This window comes from Mustela nivalis, assembly GCF_964662115.1.
Source record: "Mustela nivalis genome assembly, chromosome: 7".
Classification (NCBI taxonomy): domain Eukaryota; kingdom Metazoa; phylum Chordata; class Mammalia; order Carnivora; family Mustelidae; genus Mustela; species Mustela nivalis.
This window is the reverse complement of record NC_139026.1, coordinates 89,182,573-89,206,938: the sequence shown is the minus strand read 5'-3', so window position 1 is coordinate 89,206,938 and position 24,366 is coordinate 89,182,573. Positions and strand designations below refer to the sequence as shown.

The window sequence follows — 24,366 nt, the reverse complement described above, 5'->3', positions numbered from 1 at the left end:
CTCGAATGCTTTTTTCAGTAAGCCTGCTTACTTTTCTGTACTCGTGAAGGTGTGGGTTTTAGACGCGGAGCGCATGGACAGGAACCTTCTGCATCTGGCAGAGTGGAAACTGAGGGCACAAGGCTCAAAATCAGCTCTAGAATCATAGAGCCCGAAGTTACTAGAAAACTTTTGATTTTGCCTGGATAGTCGAGACCTGGGCATCTTCTCTTTATCCACTGCATCTATTAAGGAAATTGGGTGATTATAATTCATTCTGTAAGTTCTGAGGGTGGGAGGAGGCATTGGAGACTATGGTAATATTAAAGACATAGCCATTACCCTTAGGGGCTTGGGAACATCCTGGTCACTCTTGTCTCTCCTCTCTGGACCTAGGGAGTTTGTACCCAAATAAGACTGATCAAGCATTTTGATCACTGGGCAAATACCGCAAAACCCCAGATGAAAGGCTCAGGTGGGAGTTGGACTAGAGAACAAGGCTTAGGTTAGGATGCCCAGTGAAGCCTCTTTCTTCCTAGGAGTTAATACCTATAAAACACACAGACAAAGGTTACAGTGCTGGGACTCCTTTACCCTTGGTCCCAGGACACCATTCTACCACCAAGCTGCCCAGCCAAGGCCTGGAGGAGCAAGTAGAGAGAGGGCCAGCCTCCCCCTGCTTGGGAATTCATTTGGCCCTCCCCACTGGCCCTATGAAGTGGGTGGCATTATGGCTGCCATTCTGCAGCAAAGAAACTGAGGCACAGATGAAGCAAGTTGCCCAAGGTCACACAGCTCTCAAGGCGGAGCTAGGACTTGAACCCAGGCAGCCTTGTTCCTGGTTTAGCTGTGTGGACACTGCTGCCTGCTAAGAGCCTTGGTCACACCCCCTTAGTCTCCTGCCAGCAGCTCTGTGCTTCCCTCCATCCATGAACAGTGGACCAGGGAGACCATGGGGACTGTGCTCAGCTAGGGACATCTGGGGCAGTAGGGAAGAAGGGAGTGGTGCACTAGCTTGCACTTTTTTTCTTGCAAACATGTGCCTGTGTGTCCTTGTTATGAAACACAACCACTGGGTAAGAGGGGTGAATTTGTGGCCAGGTCTGTAACCTAGGGATCAGCCTCTGGACATCACTAAGATGTCCAACATGTCAATTCCTGTGTCTCCATGGCCCTTGTCTCCTTCTAAGAGGGACTGACAAGTCACAGTCTCCGCTGAAGGGACACCCCTTGACTGTCATACCTTTTACTGCTTGCATTTCATGCCCTCCCGGTTGGCCCAGGTGTGGCTCCAGGCTGAGAGACCCCGATCAATAAGCCGGTCAGGGACCTACACTGTGGCTGGCCAAGGGACCAATCACGTTCTCGATCTTGAGAATCCGATTTTGGAACCAGAGAGGCAGTGAGGGTGAATGAATGTGGAGGTGGCTAATGCTGTGGCAGGTCAGGCACAGAGACACTAATGTGGCCGAAGGGCTATGGCACGGAAGAGCATTTACACCATCAAGGCTGAGGAGCAGCTGGCCGGAAGTGGCTCAGACACTGAAGAGCAGAGTCAGGCCAAGGGGACGCAGCATTTCAGTGGGTCCTCCACATGCCTGTGTGTAAGAACCAACCGGAGACAATGTAACAAATATTAGTGCCCACACTTGTCTGCAGAGACTTGATTTAGTTGGTGTAGAGTGGGGACCAGGCACCAGCAGGTTCAACATCTCCCCTGAATGAAGCTCTGGTCAAGGTGGGTGGAGAACCACTGACCTTTGGCGAGGTTCTGGCTGCTGCTGTGCCGGGTTCCTGCTGCGCTCAGGGCCGCTGGTTCGGCTGCTCCCGTGTCTGCAGCCCATACCTGGGATATTTAATCACTTCTAGCTCCTGCCTTATTCCCTGCTAGCAGAATCCTAGTTCTGTACAAGAATTAGAGCACCAGTACAGTGAGGGAAGATGGACCCACCCCCAAGAACAAAACCTCATTGATCCAAGCCGAACAAGGTCATCCCTTCCTTGTTTCCCCATGTTACAGATGGGAGGTGGCTCAGTTCTCCACTGACATCACTGGGGTGGGGGTGGGAGGTTCTCTGGGAATCATTTTCCCCTTCAAAAGAAATGCCCTTCTCTCTTCCTGCATTCAGCTAATGTGATGCCTGGAGCTTCTGGAGCCATCTTGTGACAGCTAGGAGGGGAAAACCCAGGGAGCTGCATAAACTGTGACCAGAGTCCTGGAGTCCTGATGTGATGATGGCTGCCGAACTTACTGCTCCAGGAACCCCTCCCACCAGATGCCTCGTTGCTTAACTGTGTGCTCACTGCATGCCAGGTACCATTCTAAGTACTTTCCACCTATTATTTTTTTTTTAATTTATTTATTTATCAGAGAGAGAGGGAGAGAGAGCGAGCACAGGCAGACAGAATGGCAGGCAGAGGCAGAGGGAGAAGCAGGCTCCCTGCGGAGCAAGGAGCCCGATGTGGGACTCGATCCCAAGACGCCGGGATCATGACCTGAGCCGAAGGCAGCTGCTTAACCAACTGAGCCACCCAGGCGTCCCTTTTCCGCCTATTATTTAATGGGATCCTTCAGAGCCCCGAGGCCAGTCCTCTGGACGTGAGAGTGCTCAGTGCTCCCCCACATCAGAACCAGCCCGTGCCCGCATGAACAGCTTTATAGTCCACTACCGCCAACTAAATACAACCTAAACATGTTTTTCTGAGACAAAGTGGCATTTCATGTCTACGATCAGGATATTTGAAAAAAATAGCCCAAAGATAACAAAAGTCCTCAGAGCTAGTGAGTTCTAGGTCTACAGCCCAGCCGGGCCTGGTTCTCCTTGATAAAATATCCACACTGCGGTCCATGTTCAGGGTGTTTTCGGGTGATGACTTTCTAGGAACTCCATGAGGCTTGCTGACTGCCTCTCCCTGCGCCCCTGCCTTCCCTGCTCACTGGCCTCTTCACTCTTACTCCATTCCCTCTCTCTTCCCCTTTTCTCCAACCTTCCAAGAGACGGATTTGGGAAGAAGATAAATAGGCAACCCCCCCCAACCCCGCCAAACCCAAGATACTCCTGGCTGAGCAATTTTTAAAATCTAGATTTTTATTTTTAAGGGAGGAGTAACTTATTTTAAAATTTATTTTTAAGTAATCTTTACATTCAGCATGGGGCTTGAACTCATGACCCTGAGATGAAGCATCACATGCTCTCCCAACTGAGCCAGCCAGGGGCCCCTGAAATTTGGGCTTCTAGGCAGTAGAGAGTCCTTCAGTGTTAGCAATGGCTCTCAATAGTCTGGTTGTATCTCCAAAATGGGCTCTTTTCCTGCTGTCCTGAACCCCCACCCAGACAGACATCTATGCAGTCCCTCTCTTTGGCAAGGACTGTGCAGCGCAGTACATGTGCCCCTCTCAGGGCAAGCCCAGCGGACAGCCCACTCCTCCTCCCAACAGTCTTCATGACTCCTCTTCACTCTTCTTCCATGTTCTGAAGCTGATCCGCATTGGCTCGGCCCCTGGGTTCAAGCTCAAAAAATACCACAGGTGTGAACAGTTTACACAGACTTTATTTGTCCCCTTGAGCACAGGAAGGTCTGGGCAGGCAGAGGCGCCTCAGTCACCTCCCCTGGTTCGCAGATGCGGACCGTGAGACTCGGTGGCAAGGGAGAGGGTCCTGTTCCTACCACAGATTGCTATGGGATTCTCACAACACGTTTGTTTTCGGTTCTATTTACACCGTGAAGTGTGGAGAGGGTACATTTCTTACACTAAAAATATATATTTTGGAATCTCTAAAACAAAAATATCTCTATCTCTACATGAGACCTACTAGAAAGAAGAACATAGAAAACCAGGGAAATGTACCAGCACCTCAAGCTGCCCCCTTCTGTGGGAAGGTGCTCTGCTCTCCACCTGACACCTTTAGCTTCGGGCAGCCATAGCTCACCAATCACATAGATGGACACAGATCCACGTGAGGGAGGCTTATCATCTTGGAGGAGTGAATATTGGAGGAAGGAGTGGGGAGGAGGGTTTTGGCCTCTTTTGCAAACGGAGTAATTGCACATTCAGTTTGGTACTTCTGTCTCCTACATTGTTGCGTGTGTGAGAACCTGCCCGCTGGCGTCAGTCGCGAACCTGCTAAGAGAAGCCCAAGATCTGCTGATGTCTGTGGGGCGTGGAAGAGTGCCCCGAAGGGTGGGGGGTCTGTCTCTCTCAGGAAATGTCAATGCCATCAGCTAGAAGAAAAAGTTCTGTGTTCTCCAACGCTGAAAGTGGGTTAGACTTAAGAAAAATGCTATCTTTTCTTTTCAGAAGATCAGAAACCATTCCATTCCCTTTAAGCACAGAATGTCCTAAAGGAATTATGCCTGTGGATGAATCATTCTGCTTTCTGACTTTTCCTGTTGAAGAGATCCACATAACGCTCCTTTCCCTTTCTCATGCTTCACGCAGGGATATGGACCCTTCACACCTCTTTCGGTTATGAAAATTAGCCTCCTTTCCAGTAAAGAAGTGTTAACTGAGTCAACCGCCCATTCTCTATGATTAAGGTACGAGAACAAGGGCACCAAATCAAAAGAACCTAAAAGAACAGGTTTGATAGAAAAAGCACTTTGATTTGATTTTGGGGTCTCTTTTCCTGTTGACCCTGAAAGATGGATGAGCTGGGGACTAAGTCCCAGCTTATTTCAAGATTTCAATATTTCAGTATTTCAAGAATCCTTAGTCCCTCACACCAAGTCAGGAATAATCACCAAAAAGTCCCCTTCCCAAGGAGCCCCAGAACGGTCCATCCTCCTCACCCCTCTCACCACCCCTAACTGGTGGTAATTTTGAGGACCCCTGACCAAGAACAGTCAGCTCTCCGAGGAGAACGTGAAAGGCCAGGCAGAAAGGAGAAGAAAGACTGCTGGAGGAAGCTGAGTCAGTAAAAGGGGCGGAACTTGGAGGAGGTCTCATTTGGCCGGTCGGGGCCCGCAGGAAGGATTTTTACGTCATGCAGGTCTGACAGCTGCAACCCAAAGAAAGTCAGGAAGGCCGAGAACATTCAATGCAGGGTTCCTGAATGTCCTGCCAGGATGTGGCTTGGAAACCTGAGAAGTCTGAAGAAAATGCGGTGACAAATAGAAAGATTGCTTTAAAGTCCTAGGAAGAGGTGCAAATACTGTTGCAGAAGAAGACATTTAGAGAAGCTGATACAGTAGCAGAGAGAACAGAGTGGATGGGACTTCTGATGCCAATTAAAAGGAAAGCCGGGAGCCCAGGAGTCACACCTTCTCCTATGTCTCAGGAAAACGTAGAGCTCAGGACATGGACAGTGAAGTCGATAGAGAAGATGCAGGAAGAACTGCTGATTTCTCCACTAAGAGGGAAGTCTAGAGATATGAGTAAATCGAAAATTAAGTAAAAGTGGGAATTATCTTCTTTGGATGACCAGAAAGCACAGATTCCTAAAATCAGAGACCTCTTGAAAGTCACAGCTGTCATAGCCTGAGATGTCAGCCCCGCCTGAGACTTTTGAGCATTTACCAGATTTTTATCAAACATTTATGACTAGTTTAAAAGCCAGTTGCATCCCAAACAAAGAGAAAGAGCAACTATTCATGTCATCTTTTGGAATAAATGGTTCCTTACTTCTCTATTGCAAAGGCAAATTTCTATAACTAAGGAGGTGCAGACAGGAGCCGTACGCGTAAAGACCAGATCTCCTGATGATCCCATCATCAGAAGTTGAAAATCACATATCGTCACAAAGGGCTAGTCTGGGTTTTACGCAATTGAACAGATCTGGCAAGTTCATGGCATACCGCTGGTCTCCCCCTTCTCTCTGGACCAACCCTTCCCCTCAAAGTCATGAGCTAGAAGTAACGCAACCACCCCACAACACCCACTCTTACCACTAGAACCAGCTTTTCACCTACTATCACTTTCTTAACCTCCTGGCCTCCTTCCCTTCCTACCTTGACGCAACCAGCCCGTCAGGGCACTGGCCTGCCAACATTCCCACAATCTCTACGCCTAAGTCAGTTTCTTCTTAACAACGAGTTTAAACACCTTTTCCTATAGACTAATCTGCCTATATTTGTCGTCAAGCTATTCTATCAGAGAACTCTGAGAAACCCTAGTTAGGAGAACGATGGTATTTTTTAATGTCCCCCCAGCTTAGGTACACAAAGCTACTTAATAGCAGCAAGGACATCTATGGACACACTTGCATTTGTCGATGATCATACATGCACACACACACACACACACACACACACACACTCATATTCACCTCCACTCACGGTTCCCTACCCCAAACACTGCCCAGCTTGCTTCTGCCACCATGGCCACCAGCCGTGAGCAAGGAAGCATTCGGGTAGGATGGGGGTTGAGCATTTGGTGGGAGTTGGGAAAAGAGAGACAAGAAGAGTAGGGAATGGTTTCCACCACAGAGATGCAGCAGAAATGAGGCTCGCTACTGTTTGAGAAAAGATGTAATGGCCTTAACGGATTGGCACGGGCTTCCAAATTAAATAACATTCCTATGGCGCAGGAACCTGGAGGGTCTGGTTCTAGAAGGACCAGATGTATACACGTGGTCCAGTGATTGACTGCACACAGTTAACAAGGACAGGTTTTCTGTTCTCGAGAGGCCTAGCGTATATAAGGCATCAGGAGACACCGATCATTAGGAGATTTTTCTGAGTGATGTTGTCACCTAACTTGTTGTACAATGGGCTTTTCTGCACCACATTCCTCACAGCTGTGCTGAGGCTCAGGGAACAGGAGAAGCAGTCACCAACCTGTCTCTACAGTGATGGCCAGAAATGATAGGAGGGGCAGGTTGGAAGAGGAAAGCAGGAGTGCTCTCAGGGAACAAGGAAGACAAAGAAAGAGGCAAGCTCAAGGAAGCAGCCGAAGAGAGACAGGGCAAGTCAGCAGGAAAGCTTTTCCCGCTGACAGGTTGCCTTTTGATTTTTCTACATTAAGTAGGTAAATGGGTACAATCATTACATTTCGCCCAAAGTGATAAAATGTGAAGCTTTGGCTCACAGAGATTTTAATGCCCATATAGTTCAAAGATGCGTGCCTGTTCCTGTCTGCACCATATAAAGGGAAGCCAAGGCTATCCCTGAAACAGCCTTGTGAGCAGAAATCAGGCAAGCCAGGAACAATACCACAATTTCAAGGGATGTGGTTTTAACGTTTGAAAGCAACATGGCGCCCAACCCACAGGCAGCGGCTACGCCACGCATACCTGCTTGTTTACAGCCGGCATCCGTTCTGAGTGGTTGGCGTCCATCCTGTGCCAGCTGTTTAGTAGTCTGACAATCGTCTGCGTATTGAAATAGGCATGGTTCTGGGGGATGGGGCAATGTTAAAGAAATGCAGGATTCCTTCAATTTCAAAGGACTTCAGAGTAAGACTAGACTACACTGATTTATTTTAAGAGTCGAAGGAATGCAAAATTCCACAAAGTTTTGTCACCAACTCTTCACCTACAAAAGGAGAGCAACCCGTAGGAACATACCACTGAACAAAGATTTTCCAAGATGGAAAACTGATGTGATCGAATTCCCTGGGTACCAACACGCTGACTTGTCACATTCTGCGCACAAAAGAAAGGAAAACCTAGACACACTTGATATTCATCACGTTAGAGAAGAGAAAAAACTATAAATATAGTTTTCAACTAAATACCAAAATTAATTTCACCACTTATGGTTCATTTCCCAGTGTGGCTTTTTACATCTGAGAGCCCAAACACTTGTCAATCAAAAGAAATTCACAATGATGAAGAAACCACCCGGTTGAAGGTGGTTTGGGTCCATTGAGTTGAGGATGGTTTGCTACTAAGGCAGCTAAGGAGACATTACGTAAGCATTTGGATCTCTCCTGGAGTAGAATCAGAATGTATCCTTAAGAGACAGCAGCAAAATATGGATGTTTCCACATGTCCAATAAAAACACCGTATCTCCCTTTCTACTCACAAACAACTATTATCGAACCTTTCTCAGATGTCTAGAAAGCAGACACTAGGACAAATCTTCAGGCTAGGAAGCCCTTCCTGGTGTCTAAACCAACTCCTTCTGGAACAACTGAAGCTTGTTCTCTTAGTCCATCCTCAATGAAACCAAGAGAAGCTACTTGTCCTCACTTATCATTGCTGATCTTCCCCCCAAGCTTTCTCCTGTCTGAGCTGAACAACTCCAGTGTCCCTCATGGCCCTGTCATCACCCACGGTTCTTGCCGAGTTATGTAGGCTGCTGCTAGGAAGCGACACAGATGTGTCTGGGGCAGAGGCATCTTCTGGCTCTGGTGGTGAACCCTGCCAATGCCCAGGTCACTGATCCTCCTAGTGGCGGACATCCCTGACAGCCTCTGGGGATGACCAGCCTCCCCCAGAGGAGGCATCAAACGAAGGCCCAGGGCTGCCTCAGAGCCTGCGGATTCTACGGGACTGGAGAGCCTTCCCTTTTCTCTCTGCTCTCCTCTGACTCCCCGGCCCCATCCTTCAGGAAGAGGGAGCTCATCGAAGGAATCCTCAGGGGCAGGGTGGATCCATATGGCTCTGCAGGCCAGCAGAGAGTTTCAGAGAAAATGTCTGGAAGATGGGAAGCTGGGTCTTCACGGGTGGCAGTTCTGAAGAGAAAGAGAAAGGAAGAAGAGAAGTACCAGCAAGAGGTGGTCTTCTGCTTCCCCGTTCACCTCTGGTGATGGATTGCTGGTATGGGGATGGCTGGCTGCCCTCCAGCGCACAGCACGGGTAATTGGATGCTTCAGCATGGCTTTGATGTGATGGCGGACAGGCCAGACTTGGTCTTGCTTCTTCTCTGAGAGACTCACCATCTTCTCTGTAACCAGAACTTCCCTGAGGCACCTCACAGCCCAAATCTTCCTTCCCAGCAAAGACTTTTAGTTGAAGAGACTGAATAAAAGTGTTACAATTAGACAAAAAGGGAACACATGATTCATTGCTGCTTTTAACACAATACTTTGAAGATGTCACCACAATTTGGATCTGGCTATATTTTAAGTTCATTTACAAGTAGACTAGTTCTCGACTAAAAATAACCACGTGCGTTATACATTTCGACAGCTGCCTGGATTTTCCTCTGAAGGAAACAAGATTCTATATTTCACTCACATTCAGCACAGATTTATTTTAACCCATTCGATGAAGAAAGAGCCTACCACTACCACCCACTGGTGACTTTTCAAAGTACTTCAGCTCCTCCTCAGAACACTCGTTTGAGTGAGGCAGTCAGTCATTATTATCCCCATTTTAATGCTGAATAAACTGAGTCCCAGAAACAACGGCCTGCCAGTCTATACAAGGAATGAATGGCTAGACCAAGTACCCTAATTCCTAGACTACTGCTTTTTTTCCTTAACTAGAAAAGTTGCCTTTAGTATAGACTTAAGATTTTGCTTTTAGTTTTCTGACTTCTTAAATTAAAGTGGTGTTTGGACTAAATTATTCAAGTAATTTGGGTGCATAGCCTACCTCCGTGAAGGCAAAGATGCCTCAAATCCTTCCATTTTCTTCAGTAACCTGATGAAAATTGATCTATCTATTGGCAAATGATATACAGAATTTCGTTTCTCAAATAAGAAAACTGTGATAATATTTCAAAACCTTTTCTTCACAATAATTCTCATTATGGAACGAGTTAAATGTCTGTATCAATACTATTGACACTCTCTGTACATTTTAGCCATTTTCCAGTTTGCACAGTTCCAGTAACCAGGGAGATTTTGAAATGGGTACTTTTAATGGTTCTTTTCTTTTCTTTTCTTTTCTTTGAGAGTACATGCACGAGCTGGGGGACAGGCAGAGGGAGAGGGAGAGAATCAGTCCTAAACAGGTTCTCCGGGCTATGTGGAGCTGACCTCACCACCCTGAGCTCATGACCTGAGCTGAAATCTATAGAGTTGGAAGGTTAGCTTTAACACACTGAGCCACCCAGGTACCCCTGAAATGGGAACTTTTAGAAAGAGGATTAAGGTGACTAAATAGATAAAGCAAATTTACATTCCCAGATAATCCCATCCTGACTTTGGGGCTGTGTAAATGGGCAGCTCCAGACTGCACATCTGTTCAAATAGTTAGAAAACCTGTTTTCCTTTTCTTAGGCTTCTAGCAAGTCTCATGGGGTTAGCAGCAGTCCCAGAAGTGATATTTTTTAGACAATTCAATTTTGCAACTATGATATATTTCGCTGTCAACATGATTGCTATTTTTAAAAGCCAGAAACAAATAAAAATCAGCAATTATATTCTTCTTTACCTCTTTTCCTTTGTATTGCCAGAGTTCATACTGAGAGCTTTCCAGACCGTGGTTTTCGGCATCTCATCAGATATGTTAATCTCAGAGGGGTCACATCTGAAATCAATGCTCAGGACAGTAAATGGAGGACATGCAAATATAAGACACATCTCCATCTGTAACGATCACCAGGCCACCGGACGGGAGAGAGTCAGTCTGAGGGACCTCAGCTGACAGCTCTCGGCAGTGCCAGGAGCCAGGTGGTTGGAGTGTAGTGAGGTGAGGTGGCCCGTGAGGGGCAGCTGAGGATGGGGCTGGGGTGCCAAGTGTGGGCAGCTCTGCCCCCACAATTGTGCCCTTTCAAAGGCCCCTCTGTGGGTGCTGGTGACAGCTTAGGGAGCTACCACCTACTGAGTGTTCCCCAGTGCCAGGCTCACCATGTGCCAGGCATGGTGCTCAGAAGCATTCTTCATGTGTTTTCTCACTTACATGGCCAATGGTTTCCATTTGTAGTTTATAAAGAATGCATACAATCTATTATCTTAACTACCAAATCAGGGGTTATTCACATCCTCATTTTGAAAGGGCAGAACCCAAGGCTCCCAGAGCTAAGTGATCACCAAGGTCAAACGTCAGTAAGTGGAGAGTCAAGGCCTTGAATCCAGTCCTTGGTTGGTCTCCTAGCACCCCAGAGGACTGGGAAATTTTCTACCAGCCAGAAAGTCTCATTTTAAAAGGCCGGAAAAGGAGGCAGCATCCTAGTAGAAAGGGAACATTGCTCCTACTTTGCTGCCAGAGAATTCAAAGCCTGCAGCTACTTCCTTGACAACTTGTAGACAGCTTATTAAGGTCCAAAGATTCCATTTCTTTGGGGTCAGTCACACACAAAAAGTCAAACTCATAGGAACAGAGGCTGAGGGGTGGGGGAAAAGGGGAGATGTGGATCAAAGGTTACAAACTTGTAGTTATAAGATGAATATGTTCTCAAGATGTATAAACAGCATGACCACAGCTAACAGTAATATATTGTACACTTTAAGTCTGCTAAGAAAGTGTTCTCACCACACAAAAATAGAACAGTAGCTATAGGAGGTAACAAATATGGTATTAGTTTGACTGTAACCATCATCTCACAATATGTACCTATATTCAAAACATCACATTGTGCTCCTTAAGTATGTATTTTTATTTATCAAAATAAATAAATCTAATTTTTTAAAATACCAAAGATGTCCTTCATTTCCCCTCAGTATAAACCACTATCGATTCAATGATTCGGCAATAATTATCCAGGATCTAGATGATCCAGACCCCCTCTCTCTTCCTTTTCTCCCCCGTCTCAGCCTCTGGGCTTCTTCCAGCTTATGTGTACTTCTTCCTCAGTGGAAACAAAATGCTGGCACCGAAGCCACAAATGGACCAATTCAGCGTCCTGTGATCTGTGGTGAGCAGTAACTTTGCCGGAGGTGGCCAAGATCAGTGGCAGAAGTAAGGAATTTGGGGAACCCAAGTTCAGTTCTCACTTGGCTCCTAGGCCCCCAGATGCCATGAAATCAAACTGGAGGGGCTGCCTCGTTCCTTCCCCAAAGTCTGGCCCAAGCATTCGAATTCCACACCCCCAAGCTGAGACCCTCTGGAAACAAAGGCCATATCCTAGTCATCTCTGGAAAATGGCAGAGAAAGAAGAGGGAGCGCTGACCTGAAGAATACAAAGACTAGGGCCAACTCTTAAACTTCCTACTTAGAAGCGTTGTGACCTTGGGCAAATTACCTAAAACCCTCCAAGCCTCAGTTTTCTCATTGTACAAACACGGATAATGAGACTTATATCAGAGAGTTATTGTAAACATTAATGGAGACTACCTAAATCAAGCTTCTAACACCTTCCTAGCACAGAGAAGGCGCTCAGTACATAGGCTGCCTTACCTCCGTTCTTGTGATTCCTGGCACCTGGTGTGGTGCCTGGCTCATAGCAGGTGCTCAGGAAACCATGGAAGGTAAAGGTATTTTCCCAGATTGGAGCCGGAAGGCTGAATGTTAGGTCTTCATGCCAGCAGCTGTGTTTGTGACCACCCCCCACCACAACGCCACATGTTTACAGAATAACCGAAACAGTAATCTCCCTGGTGTGCAGGGAGTTTTTTTTACCTGAAGCTGCTGTTCTTTCCAGGACTACTTAGTAACTTCCTGCTCTCCAAGGGGAACTTGTCTCCCCCGATTTCTAACATTTTCTCAGCCTCCTACAAGAGAAGAACACATTATTCTATCTTAGACCATGTAAAACCGTGAGTCTACACCACCCATCTCTCCCCACAATTTCTACCTAATTCCTCTCACATTTATTTTGAAAGAGTGCACTTATGTTCTTGCATAGGTTTGGCTCATCGCCAAAAAAGACAACCAGATCTTTGTATCTATGGAATAGTATTTTTTTTTTTAAAGAAAGAAAATGAATCTGAATAAAACTCTAGAGCCAACTACCAATTTACTAGAAATATAGAGGACAGAAGAACATGTGTTAAGTGACACCAAGGGACACAGTAAAATCTAAATGGTGGAAAATCCTACAGGTCACAGACTTAGTTTCTTCAACAGAAAGAAAAAAAAAAAGATACAAAGGGAACCCTGAAGAGATTTAAGAAACGTATCAACCAGGGTGCCTGGATGGCTCAGTGGGTTAAAGCCTCTGCCTTCGGATCAGGTCATGATCCCAGGGTCCTGGGATCAAGCCCCACATCAGGCTGTCTCCTGAGCAGAGAGCCTGCTTCCTCCTTTCTCTCTCTGCCTGCCTCTCTGCCTACTTGTGATCTATCAAATAAACAAATAAAAACTCCTAAAAAAAAAAAAATCAACCATTGTAATATATAGGTCTTACTTGGGTCCTGATTCAAACAAACAGATTGTTAAAAATAATGATAATAGGGGCGCCTGGGTGGTTCAGTGGGTTAAAGCCTCTGCCTTCAGCTCAGGTCATGATCCCAGGAGCCTGGGATCGAGTCCTGCATCGGGCTCTCTGCTCAGCAGGGAGCCTGCTTCCTCCTCTCTCTCTCTCTCTCTCTCTCTGCCTGCCTCTCTGCCTGCTTGTGATCTCTGTCAAATAAATAAATAAAATCTTAAAAAAAAAAAAACTTTAAAAAATGATAATAATAAGGCAATCAAGGAAATAACTTTCTACATTTGGATATGTTTGAATATTCCATAACAAAATGTTTTTTAAAAAAATTCTCTCGGGCGCCTGGGTGGCTCAGTGGGTTAAGCCACTGCCTTCGGCTCAGGTCATGATCTCAGGGTCCTGGGATCGAGTCCTGCATCGGGCTCTCTGCTCAGCAGGGAGCCTGTTTCCTCCTCTCTCTCTCTTCCTGCCTCTCTGCCTACTTGTGATCTCTCTCTGTCAAATAAATAAATAAAATCTTTAAAAAAAAAAAAAAGAAAGAAAATTCTCTCAAGTTAAAGAAAACAATTACAGAAAAAGAGTATGTACAAAGATGTTTAAAGTAGTATATTAGTAATAAATCCTAAAACAACTATAAATTTTAAAAAGAAAGTTTAAATTAATTATGAGAAACACTATAGAATATTATGCAGTCATTAAAACAATAAATATGATTTTTTATTATATAGACATATAGAAATACGAAAGTGTCTTATGAAATCAAATTGAGGGGGAAAATCAGAAGAAAAATACCTGTCCCTCAAATAAACAATTACTACACTTGTACAAAAACTATGTTAGGGACTTAAAGAGAACATAAAGTAATGAACATAAATATTGGATGCTGATATGAAATTTTGGGGTGAAGTCTTCATTATTTTTCTTTCATTTAGTCTTCAAAATAACTTTATAAAGTAAAACATGTATTCACAAATACATGTTTACTTAAGAAATTCTGGAAAATAAGGAGTATGTTTACCACCCATCCCCAAATTAACATCCAAAAGAGATGCTTTGAGTCTCCTTCCCAAAACTGCTTACTAAACAGCACAACTACTCATCCAATTGTTCACTCCAAAAATCTAAGACTCACCTTTGATTCCTCTCTTTCACCCATGCCCATTCTACATTAGCAAAACCTGTCTACTTGCTCTTCAGAGGAAGTCTCCGATCCTCTCCCTTAGCCTCGACCGCCTCCACCTCTTACCTAAACCACAGCCACAGACTGCTGACTAGTCTCTCACCACCTCTCTCCCTTCCAGGCTCTCTGGCTTTCTCATGTTCTTTAACAACACCAAGCTCATTTCTGCTTCAAAACCTTGGCGCTTGCTGTGCCCCAGGCCTGGAATGTTCCGACTCCCAGATAGTCTCATGACTTGCCCTCACTTTACCCAGATTTCGGATGAGATGTCTCCTTCCAGTCATTCCTGGATCACCCTAAATAAAGTAACTCCCTCACTCCTTGTGTTATTCTTCAAACATATCACTACCTAAAATTTTATATAAATCAGTAAATAAATGTATGTATGTATGTATGTATGTGTGTACGAACGTACAGGCATACCTTGGAGACATTACGGGTTTGGTTCCAGACTATCACAATAAGGCAAGTCAAATGAATTTTTTGGCTTCCCAGTGCGTATCAAACTTCTGTTTACGCTATACTCTAGTCTGTTTAGTGTCTAAAAGAGCATTAGATTTAAAACAATGTACATGCCTTAATTAAAACATGCCCTATTGCTAGAAAATGCTATCACTTGAGCTTTCAATGAATCATAAACTCTAATCACAAATCACCATAACAAGTAATAATGAAAAAGCTTGAAATATTGCCAGAGTTGTCAAAGGATGACACAGAGACACAAAGAAAGCCAGTGCTTCTGGGAAAATGGTGCTGACAGATTCACTTGACACAGGGTTGCCACAAATCTTCACTTTGTAAAGGATATAATATTTATGAAGTACAATAAAGGGAAGCACAATCAAATGAAGTATGCTTCTGTGTGCGTTCACACACATGCACATATGTATATATGATTTTTAAATTTTGTTTACAGAGTCCTTGGACACTTGAAAACTTTACATTTTATGTAGTGATTTCTATCAATCTTCTATTTAAAGTTTTCCTCCGATGTTTTTGTGCTTATAACTGTTAAAACTCATTTAATAATAGAAAAAAGACACATGTGACAGACTTAGAAGCCCAGAAATATGCCCAAGCATATATGGTTAACTAATATTTGACAAGGGAGCCAAGAATATTCAGTGGAGAAAGGATAGTCTCTTCAAAAAATGTCGCTGGGAAAACTGGATATTTGCAAGCAAAAGAATGAAACCGGAACTCCATCTGACACCATTCACAAAAATCACCTCGAAATGTTATTAGACGTGAATATAAAACCTGAAACACTAAAACTCTTAGAAGAAAATATAGGGGAAACGTCCTTTGACATTGTTCTTGGCGATGATTTTGTGGATATGACACCAAAACCACAAGCAACAAAAGCAAAAATAAACAAGTGGGATGGTATCAAACTAAAAAAGCTTCTGCACAGCAAAAGAAATAAGCAACAAAATGAAAAGGGAAACTATGGAATAGGAGGAAATATCTGTAAACCACATCTCTGGTAAGTAGTTAATAACCAAAATATATAAGCGATCCATATAACTCAACAGCAATCATCATCATCATCCAATTTTAAAACAGCCATTTTTCCAAAGGAGATATACAAATGGCTGGAAGATACATGAAAAGGTGTTCAACATCACTAATAATTAGTGAAATTTAAATCAAAACCACAATGAGATAACATCCCACACAATCAGAGTGGCTATTACCAAAAAGAGAAGAGGTAAGTGCTGGCAAGAATGCAGAGAAAAGGGGAACTCTGTTGTACTCCTGGTGGAAATGCAAATTGGTACAGCTACTCTGGAAAACAACATGGAGGTCTCAAAAAGTTAAAAAACAGAACTACCGTACGATCCAGCCACTGCACTATACTGGGCATATATCCAACGGAAAGTGAAATTACCATCTCAAAGAGCTCTCCACACCCCCATGCTCTCTGCAGCATTAGTTACCATAGCCAAGACATGGAAACAACCTAAGAGTCCATCAGGTGATGAATGGACAAAGAAAAGGTAATATATATTGTGTGTTTATATATACACAATTGAATTGAATTGAATATCATGTGGCCATAAAAAAGAAGGAAATCTTGCCATTTGCAACAACATGAATGAAACTTAAGACATTAAGCTAAGAGAAATAAGTCTGACAGAGAAAGATAAACACTATGTGATCTCATTTATTTGTGGAACCTAAGAAACATCTGAAGTTCTAGAATCGAGAGAACAGATTGGTTGTTGCTGGGGGTGGGGGAAATGGGTGAAGGTAGTCAAAGGATACAAACTTTCAGTTATAAGATAAATAAATTCTGGGGACGTAATGTTCAGCATGATGACTATAGTTAACAATGCTGTACTGTGTATTTGAAAATTGCTGAGAGAGTAATTTTTAAAATTCTCATCACAAAAAAAATGTGACTATGTGAGGTGATGAATGTGTTAACGAACCTTATTGTGATCATTTCACAATATATACATATAGCAAATCATTATGTCAGTGTTATATAGGTCAATTATATCTCAATAGAACTGGGACAAAATAATACAAGATTTTTAAAAATTCAAGATATTAAGGAAAAACGTCATTTAAAATATATTTCAAAGGATACTATTTCAGGCACTAACTGTATTTGGAAACACTTTCCGGCTCATTCATTTCTTGGTCTGGTATTTTCATTTTGTTACACATCCATTCTTGGCACGCATAGACCATTGATTGAGCGTCCATTGTGCGGACAGCAGATGCTAAGTGCTGAGGGAAATGAGGAAGGACAGAAAGTCCTGTGCAAGTTATCTTTGCATGGTGCCAACCTCGACACCATCTGCAATTAGGTACATAACAAATGATAGGTTTTGTATGGTTGTCAAATTAGGCGTTTTGGGAGAACACGAACCATGAGATCTGATAATAAGAGCAGACTCTATGTTCATATTCTAAGTAGACTGTAGACAAACAAAGGGAAAAAAGACCTGATTATTGGGACCAAAAATAAAGGACAGATAGGGACAAGAATCCTTCATCCATTCTCAGCTAAGAACACCTTTGGAGTAATCTTCCCAACTCCTGAATACAACCCTTGGGATTCCTGACATGCTAACTTCTCCTGTGGCCCTTCCTATGTTCTGTAACTTGAGGCTGCCCGAAATGTACAGTTGGTGCAAGAACCATGACCTCTTCCTCCTTGGCCTTCTTTTTGGCATCATCCAACTTCTTCTTTTTACTTTCAGGCATGAGGTCATCTAACCAGCTCAGCTCTCGTTTAGAGAAACAGAGATCCATGACTTTCCTGACAAAGACCAACGCCAATACCTGAAGAAAAATAAAGAAAGGGAATTAAAGGAGTTCATTTCCTTCCTGGAGTTAAACACTAGGACATTTCAAGGAAAAGCAAATGCAGAGTAATCATAATAGTCGCCTATTATGGAGTGCCTTCTTTGTATCAGATACTAAGGAGAGGGCTTTCTGTATAGGATTTTATGTAACTATCGTCATAACAGCCCTACAACTTGGAAAGCAACCGACTTAATTTCCTTCATTGAAAAGAGATACCGCTCATCCTCAGAGGGCCCAGGGTTGCCTTTTCCTGTGGTGGGACCAGCAGGAAGGGCTGCAGGGCAGTCCTAGGGGAGAGAGCTTTTGCCAGAGCCCAGCTATGGCAAGACCAGGCACGCCCAGCCCAAGCACACCTCACCATGGCAGGAAGGACTTTGAAGGACCATCAGAATTCCCCCTGACCCTTCACCTTTACATTTCCCCACAAAATCCTTGCTATATGCCTGCATCATGAATCGCTAGTGTTTTGTGGTTCTGCCCCGTGGACTGGCCCGACACTCTTTTTGTAATTGACAAAACTGAGGCCCAGGGAGAGAAAGTAACTTGATAGAGATCTATCAGGAGGTACACGTGTAAGAGAGGAAGGGAGAAGAGCACCACCCCCGACCCCCGTTTTCCTCACCCTTGAATATTCTCCCAAAAAGTCCTGAAATGTGCACCAAACATTACCCTCACTGCCTTTTCACCCTAGAGGCCCACTCTTTGGTCACTTTCAAACAGCCCACGGTATGCTCCACAGCCTCGTGACCCAGGGTAAGCCAGAGAGGAGAAGGTAACAGGAGGAGATGATGAGATTGGGAGGATGTCTGGTGGCAAGAATTTCGCCCTCACCCTAGTGGCAGGAAGCCCCTTGTCATCTGCGGTACCACACACAGCTGAGCTTCCCTACTCCCTTTTCCAAAGTCTCTGCTTCCGTTCAAGAGGAGGTGAGGATGTCCCAGTCACTTCTCAGTGCTGGGCCAACTTTGCCCCTCTCCCAGCGGCTGAAAACAGTGCATTTCCACCACTCCAAGCACTTCTGATCTCAATGAATTCTAAACCGGATCTCTGTTGCTCTGAAGTAACATGCAAATTATTGCGAACATGAAGAATGCCCTCCGTGTCAGAGTCATGAGACACAGAGAAGAGAAAGGAAGTTAGGAAGGGAGGGAGGGAGGGAAGGAGGGAGACAGACCAATAGACTTGGAAGTATAAAGAGGCTAAGCTGCCTCACACGTGCACCCACACCTCAAGGTCCACAAATAACGCTGCTCCTGCAAAAGCCGACCAGAAGACTCGCCACTGATAAGGGGTTAATATCCAGAATGATAGAGAACTCCTGAAACTCAACACCAACAACCAAAAACAAACAATCTGATTTAAAAATGGGCAAGGGCTTGAACAGACAGGTCTTAAGATATACAGTCAATAAGCACATGAAAATGGGCTCAAGTTCACTAGTCATTAGGGAGATGCAAATCAAAACCACAAGCTTCACACGCTTTAGGGTGGCTGATTGCCAGAAAACAACAAACAAAACTAAAAGGCCCAAAGCAGAAAACAAGTGTTGCCAAAGATGTGGACCAATTGGAACCCCATGTACTTATAACATCGCGCAGCCATTCCTCAAAAAATTAAAAATGGAATCACCATATGATCCAGCAATCCACTTTTAGGTATACACAGCAAAGAACTGAAAGTGGAACACATTTATTTGTACAATTCATGTTTACGGCAGCATTATTCACAATAGCCAAAAGGTGGGAGCAATCCAAGTGTGTACGAGTGAATGTACAGATAACCAAAAGGTGGCACGTGTGTATATATATATATATAAAAACACACACATAGGAATATTATTCAGTCTTTCATAAGGACATTCTGACACATGTTACAACATAGATGAGCCTCTTGGAGACATTATGCTAATAAGTAAAATAAAACCAGATACAAAAACACAAGTACTGGGGCGCCTGGGTGGCTCAGTGGGTTAAGCCGCTGCCTTCGGCTCAGGTCATGATCTCAGAGTCCTGGGATCAAGCCCCACATTGGGCTCTCTGCTCAGCAGGGAGCCTGCTTCCTCCTCTCTCTCTGCCTGCCTCTGCCAGCCTGTGATCTCCGTCTGTCAAATAAATAAATAAAATCTTTAAAAAAAAAAAAAAAAAAACCACACAAATACTTCATGGTTCCACTCACATGAGGCACCTGGAGTAGTCAAATTCATGGAGACCAAAATAGAATAGTGGTTGCCAGGGCCTAGGGGAGGGGCAGTAGGAAGTCCTTGTTTAATGGGTACAGAGTTTCAGTTTTGCAAGGTAAAATAGTTCTGGAAATGTATGGTAGCAAGAGTTGTACCACAACACAAAGTGTACCCTTACAAAATGGTTAAGATGATAAACTTTCTGTTATGTACATTTTATCGCGCTTTTAAAAAATAAAACATAATGCTGGAAACTCACCATCATCGGAAAGACAATGGCAGCTGGAGATGCCTTGATGACCCAGAGCAGAACGAGGCAGGTGAGCTGGATGAGGGTGAAGAGGTGCACCTTGCGCAGGGGCACGTGCCGAAGGTAGATGAAGTCTGGCTGGTGCTTTGCAGGCATCCCGAAGAGCTTCAGACGGTCAAAGAACTGGAAGGAGGGAACTGGCATTTATTTCCAGGAGGCTTCTCTGGGTCAGAAGCCTTGTGAGGCCCATTCATGTCTCTTACATCACCTGCTCTGATGAGCAGGCAGTAAGTTACCTACTGTCTCCACTGGACAAAAATGGAAATTGAGTTTCAGAGAAACAAAGGTAATTTCCCTAAGGTTGTTAAATTACAGAGGCGACATTTAAATCCATCTTTCTTTTCTTTTCTTAAGATTTGTTTTTTTATTTGAGGGAGAGAGACAGAGAGAGTGAGCACGAGCAGGGGGAGCAACAGGCAGAGAGAGAAAGAGAAGCAGTTTCCCCACCGAGCAGAGAGTCCGCTGTGGGGCTGGATCCCAGGACCCCAGGATCATGACCTGAGCTGAAAACAGCCACTTAACTGATTGAGCCACCCAGGTGCCCCTCTTTTCTTTTCCTTTTTTTTAAAGATTTTTTAAAAAAGTAATCTCTGTATCCAACACGGCGCTTGAATTCATAACCCCAAGATCAAGAGTCACATGTTCTATCCACTGAGCCAGCCAAGTGCCCCTAAATCCATCTTTTCTAATTCTACGTTCAAATTTCTTTCTTCTCTCTCACACTGGCTCCTGAGAGATCTTTCTCGGGGATTGTTGAGAACAAAATAAGCCAGTTCCACCTTTCTGCTTATTATCAAAACCTTATCTCTTACTTATTCTTTGAACAGTTTGGAGCTTTTCATTGATTATTTATAGTAAAAAGATAAAACTTCATGACATTCTGGATATAGAACATATAACCATCCTTATATTATAAAAAGGAAAACAGGGGCACCTGGGTGGCTCAGTCAGTTAAGTGTCTGCTTTAGGCTCAGGTCATAATCCCAGAGTCCTGGGATCAAACCCCCGAGTCAGGATTCCTGCTCAGCAGGAAGTCTGCTTCTCCCTCTCCCTCTGCCTCTCCCCACTGCTTGTGCTTTCTCTCTCTCATTCCCTCTCTGAAATAAATAAAATATTAATTAACTAATTAATTAAAAATAAATAAAAGGGAAACCAGAGACCCAGAGGGATTCAATACCTGCCCAAGTTCACATTAAAACTCAGTGGGTAAGAGTGACCCCTGGATATTCATCTGGGGTGCCCACATGATCTGTGGCATGCTCCTGATTTTCTATGTTCAAAGGACTCAGAGGAATGAGTTGACAGATGGGCAAAGGCAGAGCACGACAGGAAGTAGTACCCGCTGACCCGGAGCAACCCGCACTGCAGCCAGTGTCGTCTGCCCGGCTCACACCGTAGCCTGGCGCAACAGCTAGTGTGATGCATGCATGGAAGCCTGCTATCTGTCTGCTACATAGCTAATGAAGGGCTGGTACCATGACATCAAGCCAGGCCACCCCAAAAGTCTCTGTCTTCTCATGCCAGCTTGACTGTCCAAATGACTTGCCCAGTGCCCAAAGAAACATGAGCAGACAGTAGGTGACCTACGGTCTCTACTGGACAAAAATGGAAACTGAGTCTCAGAGAAACACAGGTAATTTCCCTAAGGTTGGTATGTGACAGAGGCAACATTTAAATCCTCAAATAGCTTTAAGTGGCAAGCCTAGGAAAGGGACTCCCACAAGAATGGGTTCATGTACCCCTGGGGGAGCCCTCCATCTCTGGTCAGGATGGATGAGCTCATGGTGCAAAGTCGTTGCCCAGGCCAAACCATGCAATACCTGAATTCCTTGTAGGGAGGAAACTCCCATGTAGAGGAAAACTCCATAGAGTACTGGCATCGGGATAAACTGAGGACAAAAGGACAGGAAGACCAGAAATTAAATTAGCTATCATAAACTTGTAAATCTCCAAGAAGGAAACCAAGTCCCCCAACCACGGCATAAACACCTCATTAGCTCCTGCTGCCTCTGGCATGATTTAGAAGGAGAAGCAAAATCAGAAGCTGACAATGATCAAATATCCTTTCATTCTGAGATGAAATGACTACACATAAGAGTAATCTGGTCCTAGTTAAATCACAGGCCTCACATTTTACCCTTGCTGGATCTTCCTCCTCCATAGAGATGGGCAGACACACACACACACACATACACACACACACACATCTTTTGACACTAATTACATAATCAATCATCTCAGGGATTTGGTGTGTTTTAACATGGACTAAAAAGTTTCCTTTCTGCTAACCAGAGACTTGAGGGCAGGAATGGGGAGGTATCGGGGAATGATTTGGGGAGAAAAATCAATATCATTCTACTGCACTTGAATATGCATACACACCTATCAGATCCCATCTATCAATCTCAGCTATCTTCAGGGCAACTCTCTGAGGTAGGGAAATGAGGCCTGCAGAATTAAGGCAAGGGAAGTCTTGTAGCTGAAGACTGAACTTGGCTTGCTTTTATTCTGAAGCTAAGAAAATTTCCAAACATAATTCCTCTCAGAACTAGAAAATCCCCATGAGATTTTATGTTGTTTCAACTGTAGAGTGAGCAGACATCTCAGTTTGTTGCCAACCTTGCTTGTAGAACTACTGAATGGTGTCCTGAAAGAAGCCTTCTGAGACAGTTCTAGGAAGACCAGGCAATGCCCACTGCCATGCCTTCTTGGTTAGTTTCCTGGAGGAGCAGCAACCTGTGGGCTCCTCCAGATGATGGCTAGACCAGAGGAGGGAGTGGGGGCAAGGCTGGGGACAGACAGTAGAAGTGGGGAGGAGGCATGAGGAGAGGTGGACTGGGTGGAAAGTAAGGGGCCAGGAAGATGATGCCAAGTCCTCTCCCATTTCTCTCAACTATCGCCCTTAAATAGCACTCATAGGGCAGGCTGGGGTGGCTGAAGAGTCACCAAAAAGAGGGGAAAAGGAGGCAAGGGAGCCTCGTTTCCAGAATGCTCTGGAGTGTTTGGGACTTGGCAATACAGCCAGAGAACTTTCCTTTTCACCCCATTTTTCCAAAAGCAAGTCTTATACCCACAAAACTAAAAAAATTTTTTTCTCACATTCAAGGCATCTTCTGGCTTTCCAAAAATCCTCTTTAACCCCACATCCCACACCAGCCACTGCCCATTTTCCGTCCCATTTAATATAAAAAATCTCTTGAAAGAGCTGTGTGCCCATGCTCTCTTTGTTTCTCTCCTCCTATTTGCTCTTCACTTCCCTGAAATTCAACTTCAGCCTTATCATTCCACTGAATCTGTTCTTGTTGAGGCACGTTAGGCCTCCATGTTGCCAAATCTAATGGCTTGGTTTAGTCTTTATCATTCTAGACAGACAGATTCTAACCAATCCCTCTTTCTGGAAACATTCCCCTTGCTTGGCTTCCCTGATACCACGCCCTCTTGATTTCCATCCTAGCTCTCTGGCAGCTCCTTCTGAGTCTCTGTTGCTATCTCCTCCTCTACGCGACTTCTAAATATTAGAACTCCTTGGACTCTGTTCCTGCCTCTCGGCCTATTTCTCTGTTATATCTACCCTACTCCCTGAATGATCTTATCTACTCCCAGAGCTTTCAATACCACTAAGTGCTGTTGACTCCCACATTTATATTTTTAATCCAGAACCTTCCTCTAGCTTCTTCACACAGTTGCCTGCTGAGTGTCTCACCCAAATCTGACCATAGTCCCACCACCTCTCACAAAATCACTCCCTCTGTCACGCAGTCTTCTCCATCTTAAATGTCTCTACTCTCCACCCAGATGGTCAAATCAGAAACCTAGCAGGCATTTTGATTTTTCCATTTTCCATACTTCATCCCACATCCAGTCAACCAACAAGACTTTGGATCTGCTTCCTGCTCAGCGAGGAGTCTGCTTCTCTCTCTCTCTCTTCCTCTGCCCCTCCCCACTGTTCATTCTCTCTAATAAATAAAAAAATCTTAAAAATAAAAATACTAAATGGATCATGTCCCTTGCCTGAAAGCTAACCCTTCAGAGGTGAACTTTACCAGAGTCCATGAGGCCCTGCATGAGCTGCCTGAGCCTACCTGCTCTTCACTCTCATTTCACTATGCTGTTGGCTTGACTCAATGCTCTTGAGCCACATGGCCCTCATATTTCTTAGAACACATACCATCTTTCCCATCTCGGGCCTGACTAGATTGCTATTCTCACTTCCCCCATGCCATCTCCCTCCATCCATGGTACAGCTGGCTCCATCTCAT

At 44.4% G+C, this 24,366-nt stretch overlaps 1 protein-coding gene across 4 annotated transcripts in view; it reads right to left on the bottom strand.

Annotated features, from left to right (window-relative positions):
* Window positions 1-3,511: 3,511 nt before the first annotated feature.
* SLC4A8 (solute carrier family 4 member 8) overlaps window positions 3,512-24,366 on the bottom strand; it is a 78,511-nt gene continuing 57,656 nt past the window's right edge. For 3 of the 4 annotated variants that reach the window (XM_082741358.1, XM_082741360.1, XM_082741361.1), the window contains 6 exons: window positions 21,928-21,996; window positions 20,057-20,230; window positions 17,457-17,594; window positions 12,373-12,464; window positions 10,246-10,341; window positions 3,512-8,883 (listed from right to left, as the gene is read on the bottom strand). In XM_082741358.1, coding sequence (XP_082597484.1) covers window positions 8,871-8,883; window positions 10,246-10,341; window positions 12,373-12,464; window positions 17,457-17,594; window positions 20,057-20,230; window positions 21,928-21,996 — 582 coding nt within the window. In that variant the 3' untranslated portion in view covers window positions 3,512-8,870. The remainder of the gene's footprint in view (window positions 8,884-10,245; window positions 10,342-12,372; window positions 12,465-17,456; window positions 17,595-20,056; window positions 20,231-21,927; window positions 21,997-24,366) is intronic. The other variant, XM_082741359.1, reaches the window with a different exon arrangement.